This window comes from Notolepis coatsorum (genome assembly GCF_963971535.1).
Source record: "Notolepis coatsorum genome assembly, chromosome: 20".
Taxonomy (NCBI): domain Eukaryota; kingdom Metazoa; phylum Chordata; class Actinopteri; order Aulopiformes; family Paralepididae; genus Notolepis; species Notolepis coatsorum.
The window spans coordinates 21,800,985-21,828,967 of NC_140184.1; the positions used below are offsets into that span (position 1 = coordinate 21,800,985).

The 27,983-nt window shown below is 44.6% G+C and overlaps 1 protein-coding gene across 2 annotated transcripts in view; it reads right to left on the minus strand.

The window, feature by feature from the left end:
• The window catches only part of glg1b (golgi glycoprotein 1b), a gene marked incomplete at its 5' end in the record, with an annotated part of 178,631 nt that overhangs the window by 6,279 nt on the left and 144,369 nt on the right, over window positions 1–27,983 (minus strand). For both annotated transcript variants that reach the window (XM_084337370.1, XM_084337369.1), the window contains 12 exons: window positions 1,781–1,887; window positions 3,362–3,482; window positions 4,882–4,989; window positions 6,665–6,766; window positions 7,235–7,377; window positions 10,472–10,595; window positions 10,881–11,018; window positions 11,301–11,393; window positions 16,597–16,714; window positions 17,496–17,584; window positions 26,252–26,365; window positions 27,412–27,474. In XM_084337370.1, the coding sequence (XP_084193496.1) occupies window positions 1,781–1,887; window positions 3,362–3,482; window positions 4,882–4,989; window positions 6,665–6,766; window positions 7,235–7,377; window positions 10,472–10,595; window positions 10,881–11,018; window positions 11,301–11,393; window positions 16,597–16,714; window positions 17,496–17,584; window positions 26,252–26,365; window positions 27,412–27,474 (1,320 nt within the window). The remainder of the gene's footprint in view (window positions 1–1,780; window positions 1,888–3,361; window positions 3,483–4,881; window positions 4,990–6,664; window positions 6,767–7,234; window positions 7,378–10,471; window positions 10,596–10,880; window positions 11,019–11,300; window positions 11,394–16,596; window positions 16,715–17,495; window positions 17,585–26,251; window positions 26,366–27,411; window positions 27,475–27,983) is intronic.

The following is a 27,983-nucleotide window of genomic DNA, read 5'->3' on the forward strand; positions in this document are numbered from 1 at the left end:
GAAAATATCCTCTCTCCCTGCGACTCTATACGTCACCCTTTCATATGATGCTGTCCGAAACATTAGTTCCATCCATTCTTTAAAAGTAATATCAACAGGTGATTTCCAATGTCGTAATGCAATTCTACATCCTGATATCATGGCCATTCTATACCACATTCCCCGGTATTTAGGCAGTTTAATCCCTTTCGGTACTATACCCAAAACACATGCCATTGGGGCGTTATTTATCTTCACATTCAGGACCTTACTTAGGAATATCACAATTTGATCCCACATTTTCCGGACCTTCTCACATTCGTACAACATGTGCAGTAAAGTGCCTGTCTCCTTCTCACATCTCCAGCAGATGTCACTGTCCCTTAATTTCAGTCTGGCCAGCTTACTAGGCGTCCAATAGCTTCTGTTCAGTACTTTGTAAAAAATAAGTTGTGATTGCGCCTCCCTAGAGAATTTACTCCATTTGGATACCAGTTTCTCCCACATTTCCTCAGTAATATCCTCATGTACATCGTTCTCCCAGCTCAATCTCAAACCCGCCACTTTGGGTGCATTGTATTCTCTTATAACATCATAAAATCTTGACACACCGCCTTTCCTGCGCCATCCTTTATAGAATATTTCTTGAATTGCAGTAATTGGGCCGCACTTTGGTCCTCCTATTGATGACGATATACAATGTCTAATCTGTAGGAATTTATAAAAGTTTTTATTATCTATATCAAAATCCTCCTTAATATCCTCAAAAGGCAAAACCCCATCCTCCCCGGCTATATCACCCAGTACATGTATCCCCCTTTTAACCCAATCGTCCCATATGACTGATTTCTTCCCAATCTTTAGTTTCTTATTATACCATATAGAGGCTCTCGTAGTTAAGTATGGGTTATCACCAGTCATTTTGTGCGATTGATTCCAAGTTTCCCTGATAAATGCCATCAAAGGGTTTTTAAGAGGTGTAGGTCTGTCTGATTGTGTCAGGAAGGATTCCAGATATGAGGGAAGAATGACTTTATTTCTAACACTACAATGGGAGTGCCCTTTCAAGTGAAAATGACTTGGGACGGCAGTGGGACAGTTTGCATAAATGTATTAACTCCACCAGATGGAGCCAGAGATATACTCTAATGAAGTCTGTACGTCTCCTTCATTCATCCAAAGCCTCAGAGAGCCTAATTCACCCCGCGCTAAACCCCTCCCTTGAGCAGTGATCGTCCAAAGATTGCTTGAAAACCATATTTGGAGTTCCGAGACGTGTTTTTTTCCCAAAGCGTTCGTCCTCATAGTAATTTACCTAGTTACCTGAGGTGAGTATGGTTGAAAACCATTTGCTCTGGCAATCAGCACTGTTGGTAGACTAACTTTAGGTACCGTTATATGATGTTGATTATACTGCTGGCCAGCTAACAGAAGCCTGTAGGATCTAGAAGAGTGGAGCATGTCATTACTGAATGTAGACCTGCTTGAAACAATGAAAGACCAAGCCCACGGTACAGGATTGTAACAATGTTGCTCCTTTAATTCTGCCGGGATCGCCAGCTAAAGTGTGTTTTTTTTTTTTTGCACTTTTAACAGTTTTGCCTCTGTCTAACATGTCTAATGTTATTTCATTGGTGGTCTTTGTGACATCCTGTGCCTTCAAATACATATTGTAGACAAGTTTGTCGAAACGATTTCCAAAAATGATACCGAATTCCTTCAGGGACTCAGACATTTGATGGACTCACAGCAGCGGTAACTAAGAAGGGACATAGTGATGGTTGAATGAGCTAGTTCCTACCTTGGCAGCATAGCTCCACATATCCATGCGGTCTTGCAGCCTCTTCTTACACTCCGGCTGCAGGCGAACTCGCTTGTCCTGTAAGGCTTCCATCAGACACGACATCTCTGGAAGGAGACAGAGAGAGAAACAGAGAGAGTGCGAGTGAGATTAGGAGGAAGACAGAAACAATCTGTATAGACCAGCTCATCGGGAGCAGTTAAGGGTATAGCCCCTTTCGTGACTGTGATGCACCGAGTGAATCCACAGTCACTTCCTAGCCCATAGCCAGCCAACCAACCTAGATTTACCATGAAGGACTGGTTCTGCTCGAACCGTTCGTTATACAAGTATCACAGAGAAATTTCAAAGGTACTCACAGTTGCACGAGGGTTTCGGACAGAGATACGTGATGGTTTGAAAGCTCGGCGTTGCTAATAAACATTTTAAATCAGTTTTATAAACGTGTAAACATCACTGGGCGCACATGGCATGTCACAAATGCAGAATAAGAGAATAAGCGAACGCTGCCTCTGTGATGTTTACACGTTTATACAAATTATTTAAAATGTTTATTAACAACGCCGAGCTTTCGAACCATCACGTATCTCTGTCCGAAACCCTCGTGCAACTGTGAGTACCTTTGAAATTTCTCTGCGATACTTGTATAACGAACGGTTCGGGGAGAACCAGTCCTTCATGGTAAATCTAGGTTGGTTGGCTATGGGCTAGGAAGTGACTGTGGATTCACTCTGTGCATCACAGTCACGAAAGGGGCTATTAAGGGTCATGTGTCTTTCTCAAGGACACTTCGACGAGCTGCCGGGAGGAGCCAGAATCAAACCAGGATTACCAGACGACCGCTCTACCTCCTGAGCCACTGTTGCCTCATAACTGTAAGTAACACCGCTTCGCTTTCTAGGAGCAGATCACCAAGTTTGTGAAGTCTCTGGTGATCTCTATTTGAAAGCTTTGAGAAGTGGTCTAGTCTATTGAAGAGAGAAGCTTCAAGTGGAGTGCCATAACACCTGTCTAGCTGCTGCCAAAGCATGTCCAAACCCATAGCACCTGTACAGCCACTGCCAAAGCATGTCCAGCCACTGCCAAAGCATGTCCAAACCCATAGCACCTGTCTAGCTGCTGCCAAAGCATGTCCAAACCCATAGCACCTGTACAGCCACTGCCAAAGCATGTCCAAACCCATAGCACCATGTCCCAACCCATAGCCTCCGCCAAAGCTAGATTTCCGGGACAGATAACAAGCTACTTATCGAACACTTTCTGTCCAGCTATGACGAAGATCACGATGAGCCAGATTTACATCTATGTCAGACACACCTGGGGCCTCCGAATAGCGAGTAATAAACTGGTCGACTGAGTCTGTGTGATAGTGTGCATGGATACCGGGGATTTGCATCTGTGTGAACAGATGTAGCAGCCGAGAGATCTTTCCTCCGATCGTTTGCTGCGGGGCTTCAGTAGGAAAAGCTGAGGGGGGGTCTGACTGCTGGGAGTTTCGACTGCCCTCTCTCTCTCTCTCTCTCGCTCTCTCTCAGGACGCATATGGTCTCCGGTTAGACAGTATTGTGTGAGACTACTAACGTCGTCCTCTGCCAGGTGTGATGGCGGCACAGTGGTGCTTCAGGTCCAAAGCGCAGGCCGTGTGAAGGACGGGGTCCACAAAGATGTCTGCCTTGCTCTCCTTCAGCATGTTCAAGACTTCCTGGAAAGAAAATGTTAAAGGGGAACTATTTTACTATTTCTTTCACTATTTGGGCACTTTTACACAATTCCTGTGAGTCTATGGAACACCTCTGTAATATATATATTTTTTTTATTCATTGTTTTGTATTTCTAATCAAGTCCTCAAAAACAGCATTTTTCTACCTCAAGATTTCGAGCTGTTTTGAGCCTGGGCTCCTAAACCACTGCGCGTTCTGGTTCCCCTGAACATTAACATGCAGCAGTGACTATATGACATCACATATAGGCACATTTTCAAACGACTCAGTTCAGTGAGGGTGAATATTGTGAGAGGAGAATTGGAAGAATGCGCCAATATGAGAATTTTGAGACATAGATCATATTAATATAAGTTCACATAGCTAGGAAACAATGCTAAACACTCAAAATGGCCATTTATAAGATAGTTCCCCTTTAAAAAAAAAAAAAAAAAAAAGACCGTTTGAGAAAGCTCTTTCCAACAAAGCTCTTTGTACCAACAAATGAGATGTACTTGGTGAGTCGGTAGATAGAATAAATGGAAGGTGAAAAATAAAAAGGTATACCACAATGACAATGATAAAGAGATTACTTCCCATTGCGTTATATCACAGTATTTAGCGAACGTCATCTGGTTTTCTGTGCCTCTCCTTGGAGCAGGTCGGTACATTATACCTGGGATGTTAGGTGCCCTTGCTAGGGGACACTTATCATGCACGTTGCTACTAATTACTAGTTAGGTTCCCTTGCTAGGGGGCACTTAGCATGCACTTTGCTACTAATTACTCTTCCTTGCCTATATGACTACCTACTATGCTAATATGTCTCTTTACTACTATGTACTCAAGATTGTAGCACCTAAGTCTCAACACTGTTTGATGAACATTGCTACTCGGCTGAAAGAGTTGTACCCTTCCTGCAAACCTGTACAGAACTTTTAACTTGCTTTGGATAAAAGCGTCAGCTAAATGACTAAATGTAAATGTAGGCAGTATTGCGCATCGCCAATAATGGGAATGGGACCGACAACCTTTCGACACACTAGTCAGCCTCCCTGACCATCCTGCCGACCTGATGACGTACAGTAAGTATGGAGCGCTGAGCCTGATGACGTACAGTAAGTATGCTGAGCGTTGAGCCTGATGTACAGTAAGTATGCTGAGCGTACAGTAAGTATGCTGAGCGTTGAGCCTGATGACGTACAGTAAGTATGCTGAGCCTGATGACATACAGTAAGTATGCTGAGCGTTGAGCCTGATGTACAGTAAGTATGCTGAGCGTACAGTAAGTATGCTGAGCGTTGAGCCTGATGTACAGTAAGTATGCTGAGCGTACAGTAAGTATGCTGAGCGTTGAGCCTGATGACGTACAGTAAGTATGGAGCGCTGAGAGCAGGTTACCTTCTTGCAGGCGTCGTGTTTGATCTTCAGCAGGTTGACCTTCAGACACTCCTCCACCTGCCCCGTCTGCTCCTGCGCTGCGGCCTCCTCACCGCACAGCTTGGAGATCTGTCACGTTACGATGTCACACGTTACGATGTCACACGTTACGATGTCACACGTTACACACGCATGCACAGTGGCAGGGCACGGCCTCCACTGGACGGTGCACGCATCAGAAGGAAACTCAATGAAGCTCAATGAACTATAAAACTCAATAACACTCGTCATAAACTCAAGTAGCACATTTTGCACTGCAATGTCCCTCGTGTAAAACAAAGATCGGGAATGTAGAGGGAGGGACGAGGGGGAGGGGGGAGAGAGAGAAGGATAGAAAGAGAGAGGAGAGAGACAGGGAGGAGAGCGGGGAGCGACAGGGAGGGGAGAGACGGGGAGGAGAGAGACAGGGGGGAGAGAGAGGAGAGACGGGGAGGAGAGAGGGGAGAGAAAGAAGTAGGATGATGAAGAAAATGAAAAGTGAGGAGGGCAGAGAGAATGACATCGAGGTAGAATGATAAATAGAGAGAGAGCGGTTTATAACTGATTGTATAAAACCTAATCAGTTATAAACCGCTCTCTCTCACCCTCAAATGCCTACACACTGTTCCCCACCCGACAAGTTTATAGTTCTCTCTCTCTCCCTCCCTCCCTCCCTCCCTCTCTCTCCCTCTCTCTCCCTCTCTCTCTCCCCCCCCCCTCCCTCCCTCCCTCCCTCCCTCACACAGTGACTGACTGTCCAGCCTAGTCACTAACATTGTGCTACAGACACTCAGAGCTACATTAGCACACTGTTGGTGGGAGTGAGCCGAGCGCACTGGGTGAGTGAGAGAACGGGCTTGTCCGTGTTCCACTGCGCACGGCGCGGTGAGTGTGTCAGTGTGTGTGCTTTTGGGCAGTAAATAATGCTAGTCTGTTTGTGCAGAGTGTGCCTGGCCTTGCCGAGCCCTATTTAAGACTTCAGTCACCCTGTGCCAACTAACAATGCACCGTTGTCCCAGAGAGTGATGCAATCTCTCAGGACACATGATCTGCCTGGCGAGGCCTTCTCTTGGCACACAGACCTGGGGAGTGAGGTTCCATCTGTGATTTCCCCCATCGTAGCCACCCGTTGAAGATCAAAACTATACGTATTACAGCCGTATTGTGTAGGCTCAGTCTTTGATGGCGGTATAGATTTAATTATTACGCCGTTACAACCAATAAAGGTAAATGTTTCAACTTAATCTTTGAAGAAATGTGTTTTATATCGTAATCTTTACTCGTTTCCATGGTAACTATTACAGTACCTGTAAGCAAAGATAAGTCTCACCGATATTTGACCAATCAAAAGAGCACACGTGCTCCGACATTGGTAACCCTTTGCATTTGCCGCCATCTTTGTTGACATTTTAGCCATCAATACAACGTTAGCTTATTCGTCTAAATCAGTGGTTCTCAAACTACGGGTCGCGATCCAAATGTTCTAATAAATATGCATGATCAAGTTCAACAACTTGTGTTTTTACTTTGATATTCCTTAATTCCATGTTGAAATTACGCAATACATTAAGTGTGGGGTCCCCAAAAAAAAATCCTAAATAAAATGGGGTCACGGTATGATAAAGTTTGAGAACCGCTGGTCTAAATGCTTATATTTACAACAATGCATACACATTACAATTATGTAAACATTATTCTTACATAAGTATTACTTTACTGTCCTGAATTTAGATCATATATATTTGGGTAGTGTGTGTAAACCCACCTCCTCGGTACAGTGCATCTGCAGCTGGGGGTCTAGTCTGTAGTCCAGTGCCGATTCCTGCAGGATCACTCTGATCTGGTCCTCACAGTCTGGAGACAGCCTCTGTGGAACAGCCCCCCACACACACACGTTCCAGGCTTGAGGATGGAGCCGAGGCAGGAGATGGACATGTTATGCAGAACAGTGGTTCTCAATGGGAGGTACATGTTATGCAGAACAGTGGTTCTCAATGGGAGGTACATGTTATGCAGAACAGTGGTTCTCAATGGGAGGTACTTGAAGAGGTTCCAGGGGCTCCCCAGAAAAATGGGGAATAATTTGACGTTTTTATTCACTAGAATTTTGCCCGGTGAGAGAACAGCATATGACTAATCATATTGTAGGTTTGACTCTTACCTATTGTTATGGAATTCCGGACTAAGCCATACAGTATCTAGCGATAAACATCTCCTCAGGTGGGGGTCCATGTATCAATGTAAGGATCCTTTGACGTGAGAAGGGTCGAGAACAGACTGCATGTTGTTGACTTCCTGACAACTGAACTTGTCCTTCAGATCCTGAAGGACTTACCTGGTCGGCATATTTGAGCTTGAGACAGGAGATGACCTGGCCCTCCAGCTCACTGTCGTCGCTGGCCTTGTTGAGGATGGTCTGACAGAACTTGGGGATGTCAGCTTTACACGCCTTCCTGAGGACCGGGTTCAACCTGTAGTCTGGAGAAAGAGAGTAATCAAACCCAATCAGATCAATTAAAGAGATATTCAGATCGGGCGGGCTCTGGTTTCGATATTGGTACTCGGTATCGAGTATGACAAAACTGTTAGCGGTTGTATTGAATTTTGAAGATTCTGTTCAGTTTCTGCTGTGACAGGGAACCAGGTCGTGTGGCTGAGACATTGCTGAACCTGTACATATTTTAATTTAATGTCTGTTGTTGGATAACAGTGTTTCTAGCCTTTAATCATTTCTCTCACTCGTCACCTGCTGTTCCGTGACTGGCCTCCGCGTTGTGTCATTTTACTTGGATATCTCATTAGCTGTCTTACACTGCATCAACCCCTGTTAGTACATCCGTGGTCAGAAGAAACGACACTGCAACGTGATCTCTTTCCTTAGATCCTCATGTTTATTTTGATAAACATAGCTTCGTACCAGATGTAACCATATTCTGTAATGTCCTTGACCAGTCTTAATTCATTCTTCTCCACCGTCTCTTATGCTATTACTCCAATGGTTCAGGGCCTCGTCATAGCCAACAACCATTCCCTGTTAGCCGAAGCTAGCGATGATGTGTCACTTCCCCTCCCCCACCCAGCGAGGGTGAGGAGGGATCAAAGTATCTGATCAACGCGTCTGCTTGCCTGCGCGTCGTGTCTCAATCTAACTTACCCCGGAAGGAACTCACATCTCATAACGTCTCCCCCTAGCAACGGGCCCCGCCCCCCCCCTCTTCTCGTTACTACGTGACATGCTACCATGGCAACGGCTGGTCACCTTTAGCACACTAAACGTCCATTTCTATCTATGTCAAACTCTCCCTGTAGCTCTGACCAAACCTGCCTCCACGAGTGCTCATCAGTGTTTATGTTAACAAGCTGCCGACAACCTCGGAGCCATGGGCTCTGCTATTAGTCTGCTGCTAACACACACTCTCTCTGTTGTCCTCCTCCTCTGAGATGGCTATGAGTAGATGCTGCCATCCACCAGATATTTACATTATATACACATTGAAAAACATAGATTCCTTCACTGTGTAATTTAACTGGTGGAATAATGTAAAGCTTTAATATGTTTTATTTTTTCAGGATGAAAATGAGACTGTAAATAAATAAAGATGACCCTTTGTAAGCAAAAACGGACTAAATGTATTACTACAAACTAAACGATAACCTCAAAGACTGATAAATTGACACATTTATAGTGATAGTAGATCAATGGTAGATACAATAGAATTTCGTCAGTGAACTGATCTTGGCTTTCATTCAGTAGACATAGCAACAGTGCTTTTTAAGGTGCATGAGGGAGTCTATGAGTGGATAACACCTGAACATGATTCAGCCTGTTTAGATGTCACGGCTTGCTGGTTCCTAGTGTTTAGACTCTAGTTGTAATAATTAAATAGAAATTCCAAATTCACTAGAAAATTTATGCATTTGACAAATTTGACTAAAACTTGTTTAGTTAAAGTCTGAAAACTAACAATACATTTAATTACTCAAATGTGATCAAAAGTAGTGTGCTTTTCAAAAAAAGGCAGACAAAATTAACACTGGCAGGTCAATACAAGCCGTCAGTGTTTGTGCCCAATTAGCCTTCTCTATATAGTATGGTATCAGTTATTGGAAACCTACACTTGTTAGCTACAACGCTGACCAATCATTTTCGCCATCAGCGGATGATTGGCAGTTCTGGAGCGCTTGGAGTCCGGGGTAGTCATCTGACACGCGGCGCGTAAAAAGACGCTCGCCTGACATATCATCATGTAACTTGAGAACCGAGGCACGGATTTGGTCGAGTGAGGTGAAATTCGAACGGCAACAAATAGATGTTTTGAAAGGTATATTATATGTTCGGCGAAAAATGCAGCCCGAGCCGCTAGACGCTCGCAGAGTGCTGTGATTTACGTGTGTTCCGCGCACGGGCATGTTGGCCCATGCACGGTACCACACCTGTTAACACTTTGAGTGCCAGCGACGTGTTATGTCGTCTTTTCATGCCCCCCGTTGAGTGCCGACGACGCGAATTGTCGTTTGATTTTTTTATTAGCGATCTGAATTCATATTTCTTCAACCGAGTCTCCCGTTGGTACAGCAGCCCCTCTAGGAGCTCCGATGGGAAAATACCGCCCCCTATCGTCTATCCCTGTGTAACTGCAGGCCATTCGATTATACTGGTGGATCTGTGGAGGGGGAGCCTCCTCGCTCCACTATGCTGGCGAGGGATCTGATGAACATGGAAGTGATTGCGAGATGGAAAGCAGCCTGGAATATATATTTACAGCAGCCAATAATCAATCAATAAACGCGATCGATATTTGGAATGGCGATCAGGAATTGGAATAATCTTTTTGGAGAACATCTGATCTAAGGTAAGGAGTCTATGTTACCAGTTTTAGGATAATCAGAGCTGTATTCACTGAGATAACAGCGTGTTCCGTATGTGTATATGTGTGTGCGTGTGTCTGTGATGTTGAGGAAATGAGAATCGATTTCTCAGCTCGCTTCTATAGCGTGCATAAGTACACATACTATCGATAATCTAGCGTTTATTTGAAAACGATTCATAAATAGGCCGACAAATGACAACGTGTCTGGTGTATTCGAGAATATTCCAATAAATGCCGTTTATGGGGGAATCTTTCTATTTTCCGGAAATCTTCGACAAAACGATAGCTTTTCAAAATGCTATAAAAAGGATATGAACCGATTAAAAAACAATCAGTTTCGACAATGTTGACTGCAAACAAGTCATTGATAAGCGACGGGCAGATTAGATACATAGCCATAATTTAGAACATAGATTATGCGTTTTTAACGCCATCATTGAAGTGGATGATGGCACTCAAGGACATTAATCAACGTTATGGCTGGCACTGAAAGTGTTAAGAGGTTAATGAATTCTAAATTCTAAAATCGAAATGCTTATATTTAGAACAATGTGTACACATTACAATTAGGTAAATATTATTCTTACATAAGTATTCTGTAGCTTATTACTTTGTTGTCCCACAATATCAGCATGCTGTCCTGCATTTGGATCATGTTTCTGGTGGATTTTGTCGCCCCAGTGTGTGTGTGTGACCTCTACCTGTGTTCTGTGTGATCTGTCTCTTGGTGATCATCTGTTTACACTTGGGGTCCATCAGCTCGCTGTTCTTGTTCTGCTTAAGGCACTGCAGCATGTTTTTAGCATCCGCCTCGGTACAGAAACGCTGACACGAGTAGCCACACAGCAGACAGAGGGAGAGAGAGTGGGAGTAAGGAAGATCGTTATGACAGATCATTATGACAGTGTGTAGGCATCAGATGGTATTTATATGAAATATAAACTCCTTGAAAAGAGCCTCGACGAAAGACCCTTGAACCTCTTTAAACGGTGTATACGTGCACCGACACAGACATATCCACGTGGAGACGATGCATTATGCCATTCATTCACTAACCACAAATCCCCTATTTTAGACTAGAGAGAGACAGACAGGTTCTCCCTCCCTCACCTTGATCATCTGCTTGCAGACTCTCATCAGCTGGTAGTCCAGCTCTGGGTCCATCATCTCCACCTCTTGCAGCTTGAAGACCTTCTGGTGACACCGCTGAGACAGCTGCTTCTTGCTCTCCTTCAGACACTCAATCATCTGAGGGAGAGAGAGAGGGAGAGAGAGAGACGGAGAGACCGAAACAGAGGTAAATAAAATGGACTAGATTTGTATAGTGCTTTTAACCAAAGTGCTTTACAACTTATGCCTCACATTCACCAATTCACTCATCACACACACACCAACGGCGGAGGCAACCATGCATGGACACGCTGCCGGGATCGAACTGGAACCTTCAGATTACCAGACGACCGCTCCACCTCTTGCAGCACAATCAGTCCTATCAAATTGGCATTTAGGTGGCATTTGTACAAGTCTTACCTGGGCATTGCCAAAGGCCACGTTGGAGCAGAGGCGACTTATGTCCGACTTACAGGAGTCGTACAGGTCGGGCTCCAACCGAATGTCCTCTGACTGGAGGAAGAGAAGGAGAGGAGAAGAGAAGGAGAGGAGAAGAGAGGAGAGAAGAGAGGAGAAACAGATGCTCAGAGAGGCAGCATCACTAGTGCTGATCCAAAATGTCTACTTTCACAGACTAATTATTCAGCCAATAAGATGGGCCAATGTACAGTCAGAAAGCAAGGCTAGTCAAAATGATTAATGGAGCCAACAGCAGGTGTGGTGTACAGCCGAGATTGGTAGAGTACTATACTCAGGACATGTTACATGACGGATGTGCACGAGAACAATTCAAAGTGCTCTCCGGCGTGAAACAGGGCTGCCTACTTTCCCCCTTCCTCTTCCTCCTATGCATCGACTGGATCATGAGACAAACCACAACCAATAAGAAGACTGGCATCCAGTGGAGTCTAACAGAGCACCTCGAAGACCTGGACTTTGCGGATGACATCGCACTACTCTCACACAACCATCAACAGATGCAAGACAAAACCCAGCTGCTAGAAACAACTGCAGCTGGACTTGGGCTCAAAATAAATGGACCAAAAACTCAAGTAATTAGAGTGAATAATAAAAGCATGAACCCCATAACCATCGGGGGCCAGACACTGGAAGAGGTTGACAAATGTACATACTTGGGTAGTGTTATAGCTGTGGATGGCGGGACTGAGGAAGACGTAAGGACAAGAATAGGAAAAGCAAGAGCAACATTAAACAAGATCTGGAAAACCTGAAACATCAAACTCAACACCAAGCTCAAAATCCAACGTCAAATCCGTACTGCTATATGGCTATGAAACCTGGAAAACCTCCACTGACATCAATAAACTGCAGACTTTCAGCAACCATTGTCTGAGACGTATCCTCAGGATCTTCTCGCCAAACACAATCACCAACATCAAGCTGTGGGAATGCACCAAGCAAGAATCAGTGAAGGTCCAGCTGACCAGGAGAAAATGGAGCTGGATTGGGCACACACTTCGAAGACACAAAACCGCAATAACTAAACAGGCATTAACCTGGAACCCACAAGGCAAGCGAGGCAGAGGAAGATCCAAAAACACCTGGAGAAGAGACACTGAGCAGGAACTCAAGACGAGGGTATTGACGTGGAAACAGCTGGAGAGGATGGCTCAAGACAGACGGGGTGGAAACTTTTCATCAATGGCCTATGTTCCGAAAGGAATAAAAGGCCTAAGTAAGTAAGTAAAGTATACTCAGCCGTTATAATAATAATGCAGGCCTTTGGAGAAGTCTTTATTTGGTATGCAGTGACACACATGCGATGGGTGGCACACACACAGAAACACACACACATGCAATTGTTGGGTCGCCGATGCGATTGAGTCTCTGCACTTGACCCATCCCGTCGTCCTTCCCCCCCAAGGGCAGCCGGGAGCAGATAGGGGCGTCTGTGAGGGACCGCGCTCCGGGGACCAATCCAAATGCTCCTGCCCGTCTTCGTCAGGGACGCGACAGCATTAGCGATCTGTTGTGCATGTTTTTCCATTGGGTTTCTCTTATCAGGGGGGAAACCCTTGCGAGCACAGGGGGGAGCATGCAAACTCCACACAGAAAGGCCTGGGAGATACCCCACCTGGGTACCTGGCAATGCGGTCCCCAAGCGGGAATCGAACCCTGGACCTTCTCGCTGTGAGGCGACAGTTTAACCACTACATCGCCGTGCCGCGTGTTTAGGGAGATTTTTTACGTCAACGTTTCATTTACCGCGAAACGAAACCTATGAAGTGTGCCGCACGTTCACGCCAACGTTCACACGCACAATACACGCTTACCTAGGATTTGACTTGAACAACAAAGCAGTCGCGCAAGTGTGGTTACACTTTCCAAAGCTAGATGCAGACAACACTCGCTGCAATATTATATTTTATATATACTGTAATATATATATATAATACAAATAGAATTTTAATTTTTTTACAACTGAGGTAGGTAGATAAACATTTGAGACTAAAGTACCGAAAAAAGCTACCGGTATTGATTCACAGGTACCGTGACCGGTACCCAACCCTAGATATAACTGGATCCATTTGAGTGAGGCTATGGTTATAATGGGGCATGTCAAGAGGGGTGTAATGGTTCTCTGTGTACATCAGTATTATGTTGACATGTTTGGCATGTGTTCAGTGCAGCAGGAGAACTGTTCCACTGCTTCCTCTGAATCTGTTTTGGGTATAATTGGTAAAACAAGCTTGTTAACAGCGTAACATCCCTCTCAAACTCCTAGTGGTCAGGTGAAAAGAAGCAGCTCTATGTGTTGGAGGAGGCATGTGGTAGTCTACACCCTCCCCAGACCGTCAGTGGGGCATCATGTGGTAGCCTACTCTACACCCTCTCCAGACAGACAGTAGGGCAGCATGTGGTAGTCTACACCCTCCCCAGACCGTCAGTGGGGCATCATGTGGTAGTCTACACACCCTCCCCAGACAGACAGTAGGGCAGCATGTGGTAGTCTACACCCTCTCCAGACCGACAGTGGGGCATCATGTGGTAGTCTACTCTACACCCTCTCCAGACAGACAGTAGGGCAGCATGTGGTAGTCTACACCCTCTCCAGACCGACAGTGGGGCAGCATGTGGTAGTCTACACCCTCTCCAGACCGACAGTGGGGCAGCATGTGGTAGTCTACACCCTCTCCAGACCGACAGTGGGGCAGCATGTGGTAGTCTACACCCTCCCCAGACCGACAGTAGGGCAGCATGTGGTAGTCTACACACCATCCCCAGACAGACACTAGGGCAGCATGTGGTAGTCTACACCCTCCCCAGACCGACAGTAGGGCAGCATGTGGTAGTCTACACACCCTCCCCAGACCGACAGTAGGGCAGCATGTGGTAGTCTACACACCCTCCCCAGACCGACAGTAGGGCAGCATGTGGTAGTCTACACACCCTCCCCAGACTGACAGTGGGGCAGCATGTGGTAGTCTACTCTACACCCTCTCCAGACCGACAGTAGGGCAGCATGTGGTAGTCTACACACCCTCCCCAGACAGACACTAAGGCAGCATGTGGTAGTCTACACACCCTCCCCAGACTGACAGTGGGGCAGCATGTGGTAGTCTACTCTACACCCTCTCCAGACAGACACTAGGGCAGCATGTGGTAGTCTACACACCCTCCCCAGACAGACACTAGGGCAGCATGTGGTAGTCTACACACCCTCCCCAGACCGACAGTAGGGCAGCATGTGGTAGTCTACACCCTCCCCAGACCGACACTAGGGCAGCATGTGGTAGTCTACACCCTCCCCAGACCGAGTCGAGGGCAGCATGTGGTAGTCTACACCCTCCCCAGACCGACACTAGGGCAGCATGTGGTAGTCTACACACCCTCCCCAGACAGACACTAGGGCAGCATGTTGATAGAATGGCCCTGTTTTTCAATGTGTACATAATGTAAAGATCTGTAGATGACAGCATTTACTCTGACACTCTGGGTTTTCTCTATTCAATAACGTTTTACCCTGAGGTAATGTTGCTCATTTACAATAAAGTTCTAAAACAGAAAAGTAGGCTACTTAGGTCGCTTTCACATATAGTTCAGTGGACTCTGTGATTCGGGGGGGTGCAGTTGTAACATTCTTAATTTGGTTCAGTTTGCTTTCACACTGCAATTTGTCAAGTGCACCAAACTTTCTGAACAATGTCACGCAATCGAAAAGGGCGCTCGTCTATTGGACACAATAGAGAGTGGAAATCCCTCCCCTTCAGGAGTGAAATCCACGAAACACAAACATGCAGCAACATCACATTTATAAGGTTGTGGGATTTCTGCTCTCCTGGAGACAAGAGACGGAAGAGACCCAAGTCAGATGATTGGAGAAAGAAAACTAAAAACACTTTTCCTTTGCCCTTTCTTCCTGTGTCCGTCTGTGACTTCACTGGGTCCTAGTTAACAAAAGCCTCCACTTGTGTGTGTGTCTCTCTCTCTCTCTCTCTCTCTCTCACACACCACACACACACGAGCACGCACACACTCCGCTGACAGCAGGGACTCTCTCTCTCTCTCTCTCTCTCTCTCTCTCTCTCTCTCTCAGTGAAGTAGAGCAGGCGGGACAGCGCCGCAGTGTTTGTTTTGTTTCCTTCTCCCCAAGATGCACAGTTTATCGGGTCACTTCTTATATTTGGTCTTGCGTTTGGTCCGATGAGCATTCACACCACAAAAGAACGCACCAGGGTTCACTTGGAAGCTAACCGAGACGGACGTTTTCAGGCGGACCAGAGTTCGCTTTTTTGGTCCGCACCAGAGTTCGACTGAGCTTTCACACCACCCCAAACCAAGCGGACTATCAGAGGAAACAAACTCTGGTGCGTTTAAAGCGGACCAAACAGCTCTGGTGTGAATGCTACTAACATTCTTTGACGCTAGAACTCAAGATGTAGTTGTTTACATAGCTTGCATAAAACTGTCTCGAGGTTCCACAAGTTAATCAAAATCCAAAGTATTTCCAACCGAGGCTTGAGATGCTCAGACAGAGTGCAAACCACTGTCTTCTGGTTGTTGTTGTTGATTATTACTTGATTTATTATTACACATTGTTCAGCTCAATGGTGTTGCGTGTCTCCTATCTGTCAAGCAGCGCATTCAGGCCGACACTCACCAGGGGCTGTTTTTTTCACAATACATTTTTTTTTACAGTCGATTATTAATTTGAATATAGAATATTCATTGACCCTAATATTCATCCCTACTTAACAGTAACTGCACAATACATCACCCCTGAGTGGAACATGGAAAGCCAAACTTTCCCCCACTGTACCGAAAACCCGTACTGAACCAGTGATACGAGATCCATGACAACGAATTTCTTTTTTTTTCCCGTTTCTTTTTATTTATTGTTTAATCAAATGTGATACGATTATTTGACTTGTAAATATAAATTAATTGTGAATTATCCCTTAGATTTCTAGTGTTTCCATTCCCCTTCAAGACTGCTCATTGTAATAATCCAACATTCCGAATCATTTTGATACATTTCAATATGTGTCGATGGCTCAAGATGGATATGGATACAACAAATCTGTCCAGTAGCAACACCCACACCTATATAGAAGAGGAAATGCCATGGACCACATGACTGATGTCACTAAATATGAAGACAGGACCATAACATGGCTTCCCTGCTAGTCTAGGGGGGGGGGGGTCTAGAGAACACTAGACAATTCCTCCTCTATTGTTTAGGTTACATCTTTACCATCTCCAGCTCCTCCACCCGGAGCTGTTTGCGACACTTCAGGGAAACACGCTGCTCCTTCACGTCCTGCAGGGTGTCATTCCTCACTGTGGTGCTGAGACAGAGGACCACGTCCACCCTGAGAGAGAGAGAGAGAGAGAGAGAGAGAGAGAGAGAGGGAGAGAGGAGAGAGAGAGAGAGAGAGAGAGAGAGAGAGAGAGAGAGAGAGAGAGAGAGAGAGAGAGAAGGAAGAGTGAGATAGAGAGACAAACAGAGAGAGGAGAGAGAGAGAGAGAGAGAGAGAGAGAGAGAGAGAGAGAGAGAGAGAGAGAGAGAGAGAGAGAGAGAGAGAGGGAGAGAGAGATGAATAAAGAAAAACAGAGGCAGAGGCAGCGAGAGACATGTAGATAGAGAATATATAAAACCAGGCAAGAGGAAGAGACATGGATGGAGAGTATGGATGGTAGTAAGAGAGGATTATTTTTTTTATTTAGCCTTTATTTAACCATGTTTGTCCCAATTGAGATCCAGGATCTCTTTTACAAGGGAGACCTGGCCAAGAAACAGCAGCAACACAAAGTTTCAACATACACACATAGACACTACAGACAAAAGGAACGTTACAAAATGGTCAAGACCTGCCAAAGTGGGGCTTGGGGGTGGAGAGAAGGGAGGCTGTGGATCTGAGGGAGCTCCACACACAGCAAGACACACACACACAATTCACATACTCACACATACAACAAACACGCAAACATGCTGTCAATCAGTAACGAGAACAAGGATCATTCTGAGTGATATTTCCATTCTCTCCGAAGGCGTGTGTCTGTGACATGGATTAACATTCCTCTCAGGAGGAATGGACCGCGTCATTCATTAGTGGAAGTGAGTGGTGGTGAGGATTTAATGCCGATACTCACTTCTTTTTTATGTTGGGGCACAGCTTGAGGACATCCTCCTTACAGGCCATCTTGAACTTGTAGGAAAACCGAAAGTCTTTCATTTGAATCTGTGGGAGAGGGGAGAAGAGAGATGAGGAGTCGGAGAGGAGAAGAGAGATGAGGAGAGGAGAGGAGAGAAGAGGAGTAGGGGGGGAAGAGGATAGGAGAGATGATAATAGGAGAGGAGGGGAGATAAGATGAGTAGGGGGAAGAGGATAGGAGTAGGGGGGAAGAGGAGAGGAGAAGAGCGATGAGAGGAGAGAACAGGAGGGGAGTAGGGGGGAAGAGGAGAAGATAGATGAGAGGAGAGGAGAAGATAGATGAGGAGAGGGGAGGAGAGGGGAGGGGAGGAGAAGAGAGATGATGAGAGGAGAGGAGAGAAGAGAGATGAGGAGAGGAGAAGAGAGATGAGGAGAGGAGTAGGGGGGGAAGAGGTGAGAGGAGGCGAGGAGAGATGGTGAGAAGAAAGGCAAAGAGAAGAGAAAATAATATATGACTGTGTATGTCAAAGCAACATAGTTGACGGTAAAATAATAATAAAAAGTATAGGACATAATATACATGAACAGACACTCGCATCCACGCACGTTATAAATCATTCAAACACAATCCCTCACATCACACAAGGTCTCAGCCTGCCTGCCTGCCTGTGTGTGAGGTGAAGGAGCGAGGAAGGGTGAGAGAGAGAAAGAAGAGAGGAGAGAGAGAAAAAAGGAGAGAGAAGGACCAGAGAGTGCCAGAATGTGGTGCCTAAATGTATTAGAGAAAGAGTTCTGTGTTCTCTGTGTGTATGTGTGTGCGTGTCTGTGTGCGTGTGTGTGTGTGCGTGTGTGTGTGCGTGTGTGTATGTGTGTGTGCGTGCGTGCCAACGCCCCCCTGCCGTGTCTGGCTGGTGATTTGAGGTGTTGCCCGGGGCACCAGCTGTGTCATTAATGTGAGATGATGTTTTGATACAGACTCAGTCTGCCTGCCTCACAGTGCTGTATGCATCAATCTGATCCTCAACGGAGTACATTATGTAACTCAATGGTCTCTCAATATCTGAAGGCATTTACATGCACATTAATGTTCTGATGTTATTTGGGATACTATGAGTTGTCATGTGTGAATTATGCCATAGCCCGTTTACCAAAAGCCAGGATAAGCTCATATTCAAACTATGAGAAACCAAATAGAATTCAATTTCAGTTTATTTTTTAAAAAGGACAGAACACATTAATAAACATTTCTGTAAATGTGTCAGTTTTAGCCAGCTGGCTAATTCGCAACTGTAGTCCTTTTGGCAAGATGTTATGAGACCGACAATATAATATATAAGAAACATTAACAGTGCAACACAGTATTTACAACATAATCCAACATAATAATAAAAGCAATAATAAAACACACAATAAGATGATTAAAAGTGATTACATGTTTGATTGGTTAATAACCAGGTCTTGAGTTTTTTTGTAAAGGTGTGGTAGGTATTGTCCTGTTTACCGCTGGATTTTGTGGGTCTGCGCGGGTTTAGTTTCCATGGTAATGCTGGTAATATTCCGCTTATTCATGTACATGGACGTACTGTAATCGTGGGATATGACAACTAAGGCTGTCCCCGAAGCCTGTTTTTGGGATTCGAACTTCGTCAGGGTTTGAATATTTTTTTTTCAAAATACCGTACTTTTCGCACTATAAGCCGCACCTGAATATAAGCCGGAGCAGCTAAATTGAATGATGTGTACATATATAAACCGCACTGGACTATAAGCCGCAGGTGTTAAGGGTTCGTGCACAGAGGGGATTGTCGGGAAAGAGATGGCTGTTTGAGGAAGCTCCCATTTATTAACATTTTTGTTTAACACTTTCAGAGCCGGCCGTGTTTTCCTTTTTACCCCCTTGAATGCCCATCATCCACTTCAATGTTAGCGTTAATATCGCCTAATCTACGGTATGTTTTAAATTATGGCTATGTGTCTAATCTACCCGTCGCTTATCAATGACTAATTTTCCAGTCAACATTGTCGAAGCGGATTGTTTTTTTTATCGGTTCATTTCCGTTTTATAGCATTTTGAAAAGCCCTCGTTTTCAAGGGAAATAAAAAGATTCTGTGATAAACGCCCTGTACTGGAATATTCTAGAACGTTGTAATTTTCCGCCTATTTATGAATCGTTTTCAAATAAATGCTAGATTATCAATAGTATATTCAATCTTTCAAAATGTTCAGTTGCTATCGCTATCAGCTCCATCTTTAATCTTTCATAATGTTCAGTTGCTATTGCATGCACTCATCTGTGTTTCACTACACACTTGAGTGCATGCTTACCAACTGTTAGTCTGCAACACTACTATCACCGACATCTAAGAAGGGAGATCCCCCCTTGAACGGCCCTTCTAAGGTTTCTCTCCTCCACACTGCCTGTGGAGCATTTTTCCCTATTGTTAGGTTTTAGTGAGTTTTTCCTTACCTTCGCATGGGGTATGTCTGGGAGTGCTTGCATTCTTTCATTTATTTGCATTTATTTTAAATTTGTTGGACCTTATGGTGTTCTTGTTCTGTTCTTGACTTATTGTTATGTTTTCTTCTTGACTTGTTTAAAGAAGACTTGTACGGCCCATGGGCACATTAACGTGTGTTGTCGGGCCTTATAAATAAATTTGATTTGATTTGATATAGGCAAGCTGAAAATCGATTCTCTTGATCGCTCGCACAGCCACACATAGGGGAAAAACTTATATCTCCGTGAAAACGGGTCTGATTATCCTAAGACTGGTAAAATAGATTCCTTACCTGAGATCAGATGGTATCCAAAAAGATTATTCCAATTCCTGATCGCCATTCCAAAAATCGATCCTTTTATTGATCCAATGCTACATACTGTAAACACATATTACACGCTGTTCTGAAGCTCCACAATGAATCCGATCGGCTCGGGGTACATGCGTGAGAAGTAAAATGTGGATTCCGGGATTTTTTTTTCTCATCCATTTTCATTGAGTCAATTCCAAAAGGGTGCATTACCATCTGGGAGACGATAGGGGGCGCTTTTTTCACATCTGAGCTCCTGATGGGGCTGGTTTCCCAACGGTAGACTCGGTTGATGAAATATGAATTCAGATCGCTAATAAAAAAATAAAACGATATTTGTCGTCGTGGGCATTCAGGGGGGCGGGCTGATAACACGTGTTATGTCATCCGTGGCATGCAAAGTGTTAAACAGGAACGATAGCCAGTTAGCAACGCCGGGTACAGTAGGTAGCAACGTTAGCTCTCATAACATTAGCCAGTTAGCAGCTCCCAGTTTGCAGCTCTGGGTACAGTAGGTACCAACGTTAGCTCTCATAACGTTAGCCAGTTAGCAGCTCCCAGTTTGCAGCTCCGGGTACAGTAGGTACCAACGTTAGCTCTCATAACATTAGCCAGTTAGCAGCTCCCAGTTTGCAGCTCCGGGTACAGTAGGTAGCAACGTTAGCTCTCATAACGTTAGCCAGTTAGCAGCTCCGGGTACAGTAGGTAGCAACGTTAGCTCTCATAACGTTAGCCAGTTAGCAGCTCCGGGTACAGTAGGTACCAACGTTAGCTCTCATAACGTTAGCCAGTTAGCAGCTCCGGGTACAGTAGGTACCAACGTTAGCTCTCATAACGTTAGCCAGTTAGCAGCTCCCAGTTTGCAGCTCCGGGTACAGTAGGTAGCAACGTTAGCTCTCATAACGTTAGCCAGTTAGCAGCTCCGGGTACAGTAGGTACCAACGTTAGCTCTCATAACGTTAGCCAGTTAGCAGCTCCGGGTACAGTAGGTACCAACGTTAGCTCTCATAACGTTAGCCAGTTAGCAGCTCCCAGTTTGCAGCTCCGGGTACAGTAGGTAGCAACGTTAGCTCTCATAACGTTAGCCAGTTAGCAGCGCCGGGTACAGTAGGTAGCAACGTTAGCTCTCATAACGTTAGCCAGTTAGCAGCTCCGGGTACAGTAGGTAGCAACGTTAGCTCTCATAACGTTAGCCAGTTAGCAGCGCCGGGTACAGTAGGTAGCAACGTTAGCTCTCATAACGTTAGCCAGTTAGCAGCTCCGGGTACAGTAGGTAGCAACGTTAGCTCTCATAACGTTAGCCAGTTAGCAGCTCCCAGTTTGCAGCTCCGGGTACAGTAGGTAGCAACGTTAGCTCTCATAACGTTAGCCAGTTAGCAGCGCCGGGTACAGTAGGTAGCAACGTTAGCTCTCATAACGTTAGCCAGTTAGCAGCTCCGGGTACAGTAGGTAGCAACGTTAGCTCTCATAACGTTAGCCAGTTAGCAGCTCCCAGTTAGTAGCGCCGGGTACAGTAGGTAGGCAGCATGTTGAAAGAGGAGCCCTGAGCTGCTCATACACTAGACTCTTGCCGTAATGGTTTGTTGACGTGAGGGGGAGGAGGGGCAAGGCGTGCACTGCTGCAGCAGATTTAGGAGTCTGATCTGACGGTCACAGAGCTGAGGGAGCACGCCCAGTTAGCTGTAAAAATCCATAGATTAGCCGCACCGTTATATAAGCCGCAGGGTCGAAAAATGGGGGAAAAAGCGGCGGCTTATAGTCCGAAAAGTACGGTATATAATTTTTTTTATAAATATCCTCAAACTAAATCCTCAATTTGAATAAAGTGATTAGATTAAATGAGTCTCTTTTTTATTAAATCAACTTTCTTTAACACTTTCAGAGCCCTTGCTTGCCCTTGCCACCATCCACTTCAATGTTAGCGATAAAAACTCCTAATCTATGTTTTAAATTATGGCTATGTGTCTAATCTGCCCGTCGCTTTATCAATGACTCGTTTGCAGTCAACATTGTCGAAGCGGATTGTTTTTTTATATGTTCATTTTCGTTTTATAGCATTTTGAAAAGCCCTCGTTTAAGGAAAATATAAAGATTCCATAATAAAAGATATTTACTGGAATATTCTAGAATACACAAAAACGATCATTTTCCGGCCTATTTATGAATTGTTTTCAAATAAACGCTAGATTATCGATAGTATATGTGTACGTATGCACGCTATGGACGCGAGCTGAAAAATCGATTCTCTTATTTCCTCATCAGCGATCGCGCACACACAGACACATCACACATAGGGCAAACGCTGAGATCTCAGCGAATACAACTCTGATTATCCCAAGACTGGTAAAATAGATTCCTTACCTCAGATCAGATGTTCTCCAAAAAGATTATTCCAATTCCTGATCGCCATTCCAAATATCGATCACGCTTATTGATTGATTATTGGCTGCTGTGAATATATATTCCAGGCTGATTCCCGTCCCGCGATGACTTCCATGTTGATCAGACTTCTTGCCAGCACAAGGAGCCAGCTGGCTCCGCCTCTACATATCTACAGATCCCAGGTCAGTCTAAGCGACTGACCTGCAGTTACACAGGGATAGACGATAGGGGGCGCTTTTTTACATTCTGAGCTCCTGTAGGGGCTGTTGTACCACTGGGAGACTCGGTTGATGAAATATGATTTCAGATCGCTAATAAAACAATAAAACGATATTTGTCGTCGTGGGCACTCAGTGTGGAGGCTAATAAAACGAGATATGTCGTCCGTGGCACTGAAAGGGTTAATGAATATAACTTTGCAGTTTTTTTTTATACTATAATATTAGTGTAGCCTAATCTTTATCTGCAACTGTGAAGAAAAACCCCATTGGTTTAAACAGAATGAATAGACTCATAAAAGAAAAGAAAAATTTATAAATAAATAAAATTTATTTATGTTCGAACGTTCGAATATTCGGGCTCAGCCTTAACCCTTTATTCGCCAATGACGTGTTACCATGTCATTCTACGCCATGCGTAATCTGCCAATGACGCCGTAAGGCGTCTTTGAGATCAATATTTCAAAAATCTGTCATGTCAATCATATTTCACCCACGGAGACTTGAGATCTCCTGTTGATCTCCTCTCAACTCTCCAACAGTTCAAGAGCGCCATCTGGTGGCCGATCGGCGGATCGCCCAAACAGGAAATGAGCAGCAGGAAGTGGTGCTCATCCATATTCGGTCCGGCCACTCGCTATCGCTCGCGGGACTCGAGCTCGACACACTGGATAGCGATCCGTTGCCAATAAATCGATAAACAACATGATTTGGACGTATATATTATTATACAACCTGGAAATGGATCGCATATATCAACATCCCATAATCGCGAACTTTCTGCTCCACGCTGACCACCCAACGGTCAGAGGAAGCTGCGGTAAGTTTCAGCGTGTTTGCTTATTATGATCCATATAAACTGCTGTGATCTATGTATCGCCCATACTACATAAATGATTTAACGTCGGCCACAGGCTTATAAACCCCCCCGGTCACCAGCAGATGATGAGGCATGACGTTTAGGACCTTGTACAATTGAACATTTTAATCTGACGTCAATCGGTATCAAACTACATTTGATGATGTAATACAGTATATGTATTTATGGCTATAAATCACGTTCTGCAGAATGCTGCCGAAAACGATAAAAACATATTTATACTTTAGACCATATTTTAGTATGAATATGTGAATGAAAAAGTAGAACATTGCTACATCCTAAACGATAGATACTTGACGTTGAATGGGCCATAGTAATGTCAATTTAGCAATACAATTTAAAAAGTTATAGCCCTGCAAAGAAGGGGAACATCTCCATAGACTTACAGTACTGGCAGACAGTGGATTAAGATCAGAATAATCCCTGGCAGATAAAGGGTTAATGACAACACGCATGAACACCTCATCCAATCTGTGACCTTAGCTGGGATATTAACTAGTATCCAGAATATTAATGTGCATGTAATCTCACCATCGCCCCTGCCTGTTTGATAATGTGTGTGTGTGTTTGTTTGGACCAGAGCCGTCCCTTGGCCTTTTTGGGTCCTAAGCAAAAAAAAACTATTTGGGGGCCCTTCCATTTGACCTTGAAGCAGATCTCTGCACCAGAGAGGGGTCATTTAGACATGTTGCCGTTCGGTTTAAATTATATTTGACATGATGATTTGATGTTTTGAGGGGCCCCTGATTGGTTAGCTGCAATTATATTTCACATCATGATGCCCTCTGATTGGCTTACTGACCCCCCTATGACCAATTAAATCAGGGGTCTCAAACTAAATTTACCTGGGGGCCGCTGGAGGTAGAGTCTGGGTGAGGCTGGGCCGCATCAAATATTCCACAAAAAAAGGGTTTCAAGTATTCCAAAAAAAAGTACAACTGATCCAATCTTCTCAATCTTTAGCAATAACATTTCAGAACATGAACAGTTCTTCAGAACATGAACGGTTCTCAGTGGTGTCAGTGGACTCATCCACAGCTATGGAAATGCACTGTGCATTTTTTTTATTCTATCACAAAGCTCAAATTTCAAATCAAATCACCAGCCAGTATTTCAGTTATTCTGGTTGCTGTGCTATCTGAGGGGGATTTGCTTTTGTTTGCCTTCAAACATGGTCTCCATCACTTCAGTCATACATTATTTTATTATGTATGCATCAGAGAGAGAGAATGGCTTCTTGCCACTGAGTGAGGACTTGGTTGCTTTTTCTCGTTGTGACATAGATTTAACAATAATTCTGCTTGCAGCTTGATATGATGATTTCATTCCATTTATTTTTGTGGTTCTTAGCACTGAATTTTGAGGAAAGGTTGCATTAAAATTAGAGTTGTTCCGATACCAGTATCGGAAATGCCGCCGATACTGCCTAAAATGCTGGTATCGGTATCGGCGAGTACACGTAAATTCTAGCCTCCGATCCCATGACGTCATTTATCTCCTGCGGAGAGTGAGGATTATAAAATGAACGTGTTTTAAAGTGTGATGCTGTTTGTCATTTTAACAGCAGATACACTTTCTTAAATTCCATTGTCCCGACAGAGCGTGTGACGGGGAGCTCGGACAGGATGTGTTTTGCTTGCTGGTGTTATGATAGCATTAGCTGAAAAGCTAGCTAGTTGGAACAACATCTGCTTTAACGTTACATCAAATCAGATGATGGCCTGTCCGTTCTCCAGGACCTGACACTGTCCGTCTATCAACAATAATGCACCCACGGTGAATCGTATTTAAGTCAAGTAGCTACTGACTAGCGTTAGCCGACTAACGTTATCAAATGTCAATGCGGGGAAGACGAACTAGGTCAGCTAGCTTAGCTTGATAACGGTACCTTGGCTAAAGTTGGTGCTATTCATAATCCAGCAATAATGGCTGCAGACCTGCAAGCAAAGTACAGCAAGTTCCAAGTGCCAAAGGATAAGAGTCTGAGGCGGAGTCTCAAAAGAGAATGTTGAATATTTATTTTGCATCGAAAATCACAACATGAACGTTACTACTAGCCAGAGCCTCTGCGACTGCTACTAGCTTACAGACTGGGTAGCGAGTGCAACACCGCCTAACGTCCGTGCGGATCATTGGAGTAGGGTATATCTGCAGTGCCGCAGCCCCATAAAATGTCCAACTCTCGCGCAACGACTCGGCAAACAGTTGCGCGCAGGCCGCATTAACACTAAACTTTGATGTCAAGTATGGGGGCGCAAAATATCATCCCGCGGGCCGAAAATGGCCCGCGAGTTTGAGACCCCTGAATTAAATGATTCCACTATTATTTTGGCATACTGACATTTTCTTTCAAATCTATCTAAAAGAAAATCTGATTGATTAAGTGGGCTTAAAGTGGGGCTTAGTGCCCAATCTGTCTGGCTGTTTATGCGTGTGCATGTGTGTGCGTGTGTGGTTGGACTCACTAGCTGGAAGTGTGTGACGCCCACAGTACACTTGTCATTCATCTCCTTCTGGTGTTTGTTCTGCACCAGGCACTCCATCAGATCCCCTGTATCTATCTGGGTATCAGCTACATCCTGATACATGGAAGATAGATAGAGATAGATAGAGAGAGAGGAGAGAGAGAGAGAGAGAGAGAGAGAGATAGAGAGACAGACAGACAGAGAGAGAGAGAGAGAGAGAAGGATGGATGAGAGAGAGACAGACAGACAAAGAGAGAAGGATGGACGAGAGAGAGAGAGAGAGAGAGAGAGAGAGAGAGAGAGAGAGAGAGAGAGAGAGAGAGAGAGAGAAGGATGGACGAAAGAGAGGGGGAGGGATGAGAGAGAGATGGGGAGAGAAAGAGCGATGGATGGAGAGAAAGAGAGAACGAGCTTTAAATGTCAGAGATTAAAGGATAACACAGGTATTCATTTTACCTCAAACCGCACAAGTCTAACCTTTAATGGTGACTTTTACATGCATACCCTTCCTCCATTCTCGGTCTGTTGCATTTTCAGGGGTCAGTATCTCCATTAACTCCATCAAAAACAATGTGAGCAGACACATTCTTGCATCAGAGATACTGATTTATGGAAATGCAACAGACAAGAAAGGAGGGTATGCAAAAGCCAAAAGCCACCAACAATAGTTAAGTCCAAGGCCGCGTGGCTGGTGTTTTGTCTGCGGTGGTGCGAGCATTCCTTCTGAGCAATGCCGTCCTTGCATATCAAGCAAGCGGGCCAATCACAGCGCTAGCGGCGCCACATTATATTTCTGGAGAGACTAAGTTAACACAAAACACAATGTTCAACGTTAGCTTGTTAATGAGTCGACCGTAACGCAATTCAATGCTATTGGCTACTGTAAACAGCAATCAATATCTGCGACAAGTCCTGTTTTTACAGGAAACATGTGTAATCACTGTTAGCCATTTCATGGGGACTTTAAGCATCCATCTATTCATTCACATTAAATACAAGATCCATCGCTACATCCTTTCTGCCCACAATATCATCGCCCATCCATCTTTCCATCCATCCATCCATTGTACTAAATAGAGCTCACGCATGTAACATTAAAGAAACATTTCGGAGAGATCTGACAATAAGGCTTCATCAGACGGTGTTGGATGGGTACTTACATGGCAGTGGGACTGAATGACTGGTTCGCAGGCTCGGATCAACAGAGCCTCAATCTGGATGTCCTGCGAACAAAGATAAAAGACGATGGTGAGCCCAAGACACTGGTAAGAAGTCTTAAGGGTTAACCCGCTGCCGCGTGGCAGTGAAAGGGTTAACCTGCTGTGAATTGCCGCAGTGAAAGGGTTAACCTGCTGCCGCGTGGCAGTGAAAGGGTTAACCTTCTGTGAATTGTCGCAGTGAAAGGGTTAACCGTTTGGTAGCGCGGCAGTGGCAAAGGGTTAAATGAATATGGAACAATGACATAATAAAAAAAACTTGATATTTCCTAAATATAAGACATGTTTCTTACACCAAAAATCGTCGTCTAATACTCACGCTGTGTCGCAATAAAGAAATGTTCAAACTTGGAGTGATATGTACAGTAGGCCCTTTCTTGGTAAGCTAGTATGACATGGTTGGTATCATTGGATACCTCGTCATCTGGAGATCCATATGACATCACTGGCTTCACACGAGCCTAAACACTGAGTCCACTGCAGCCTTCAAAACAGTGATGTTAATGTTGGATTTT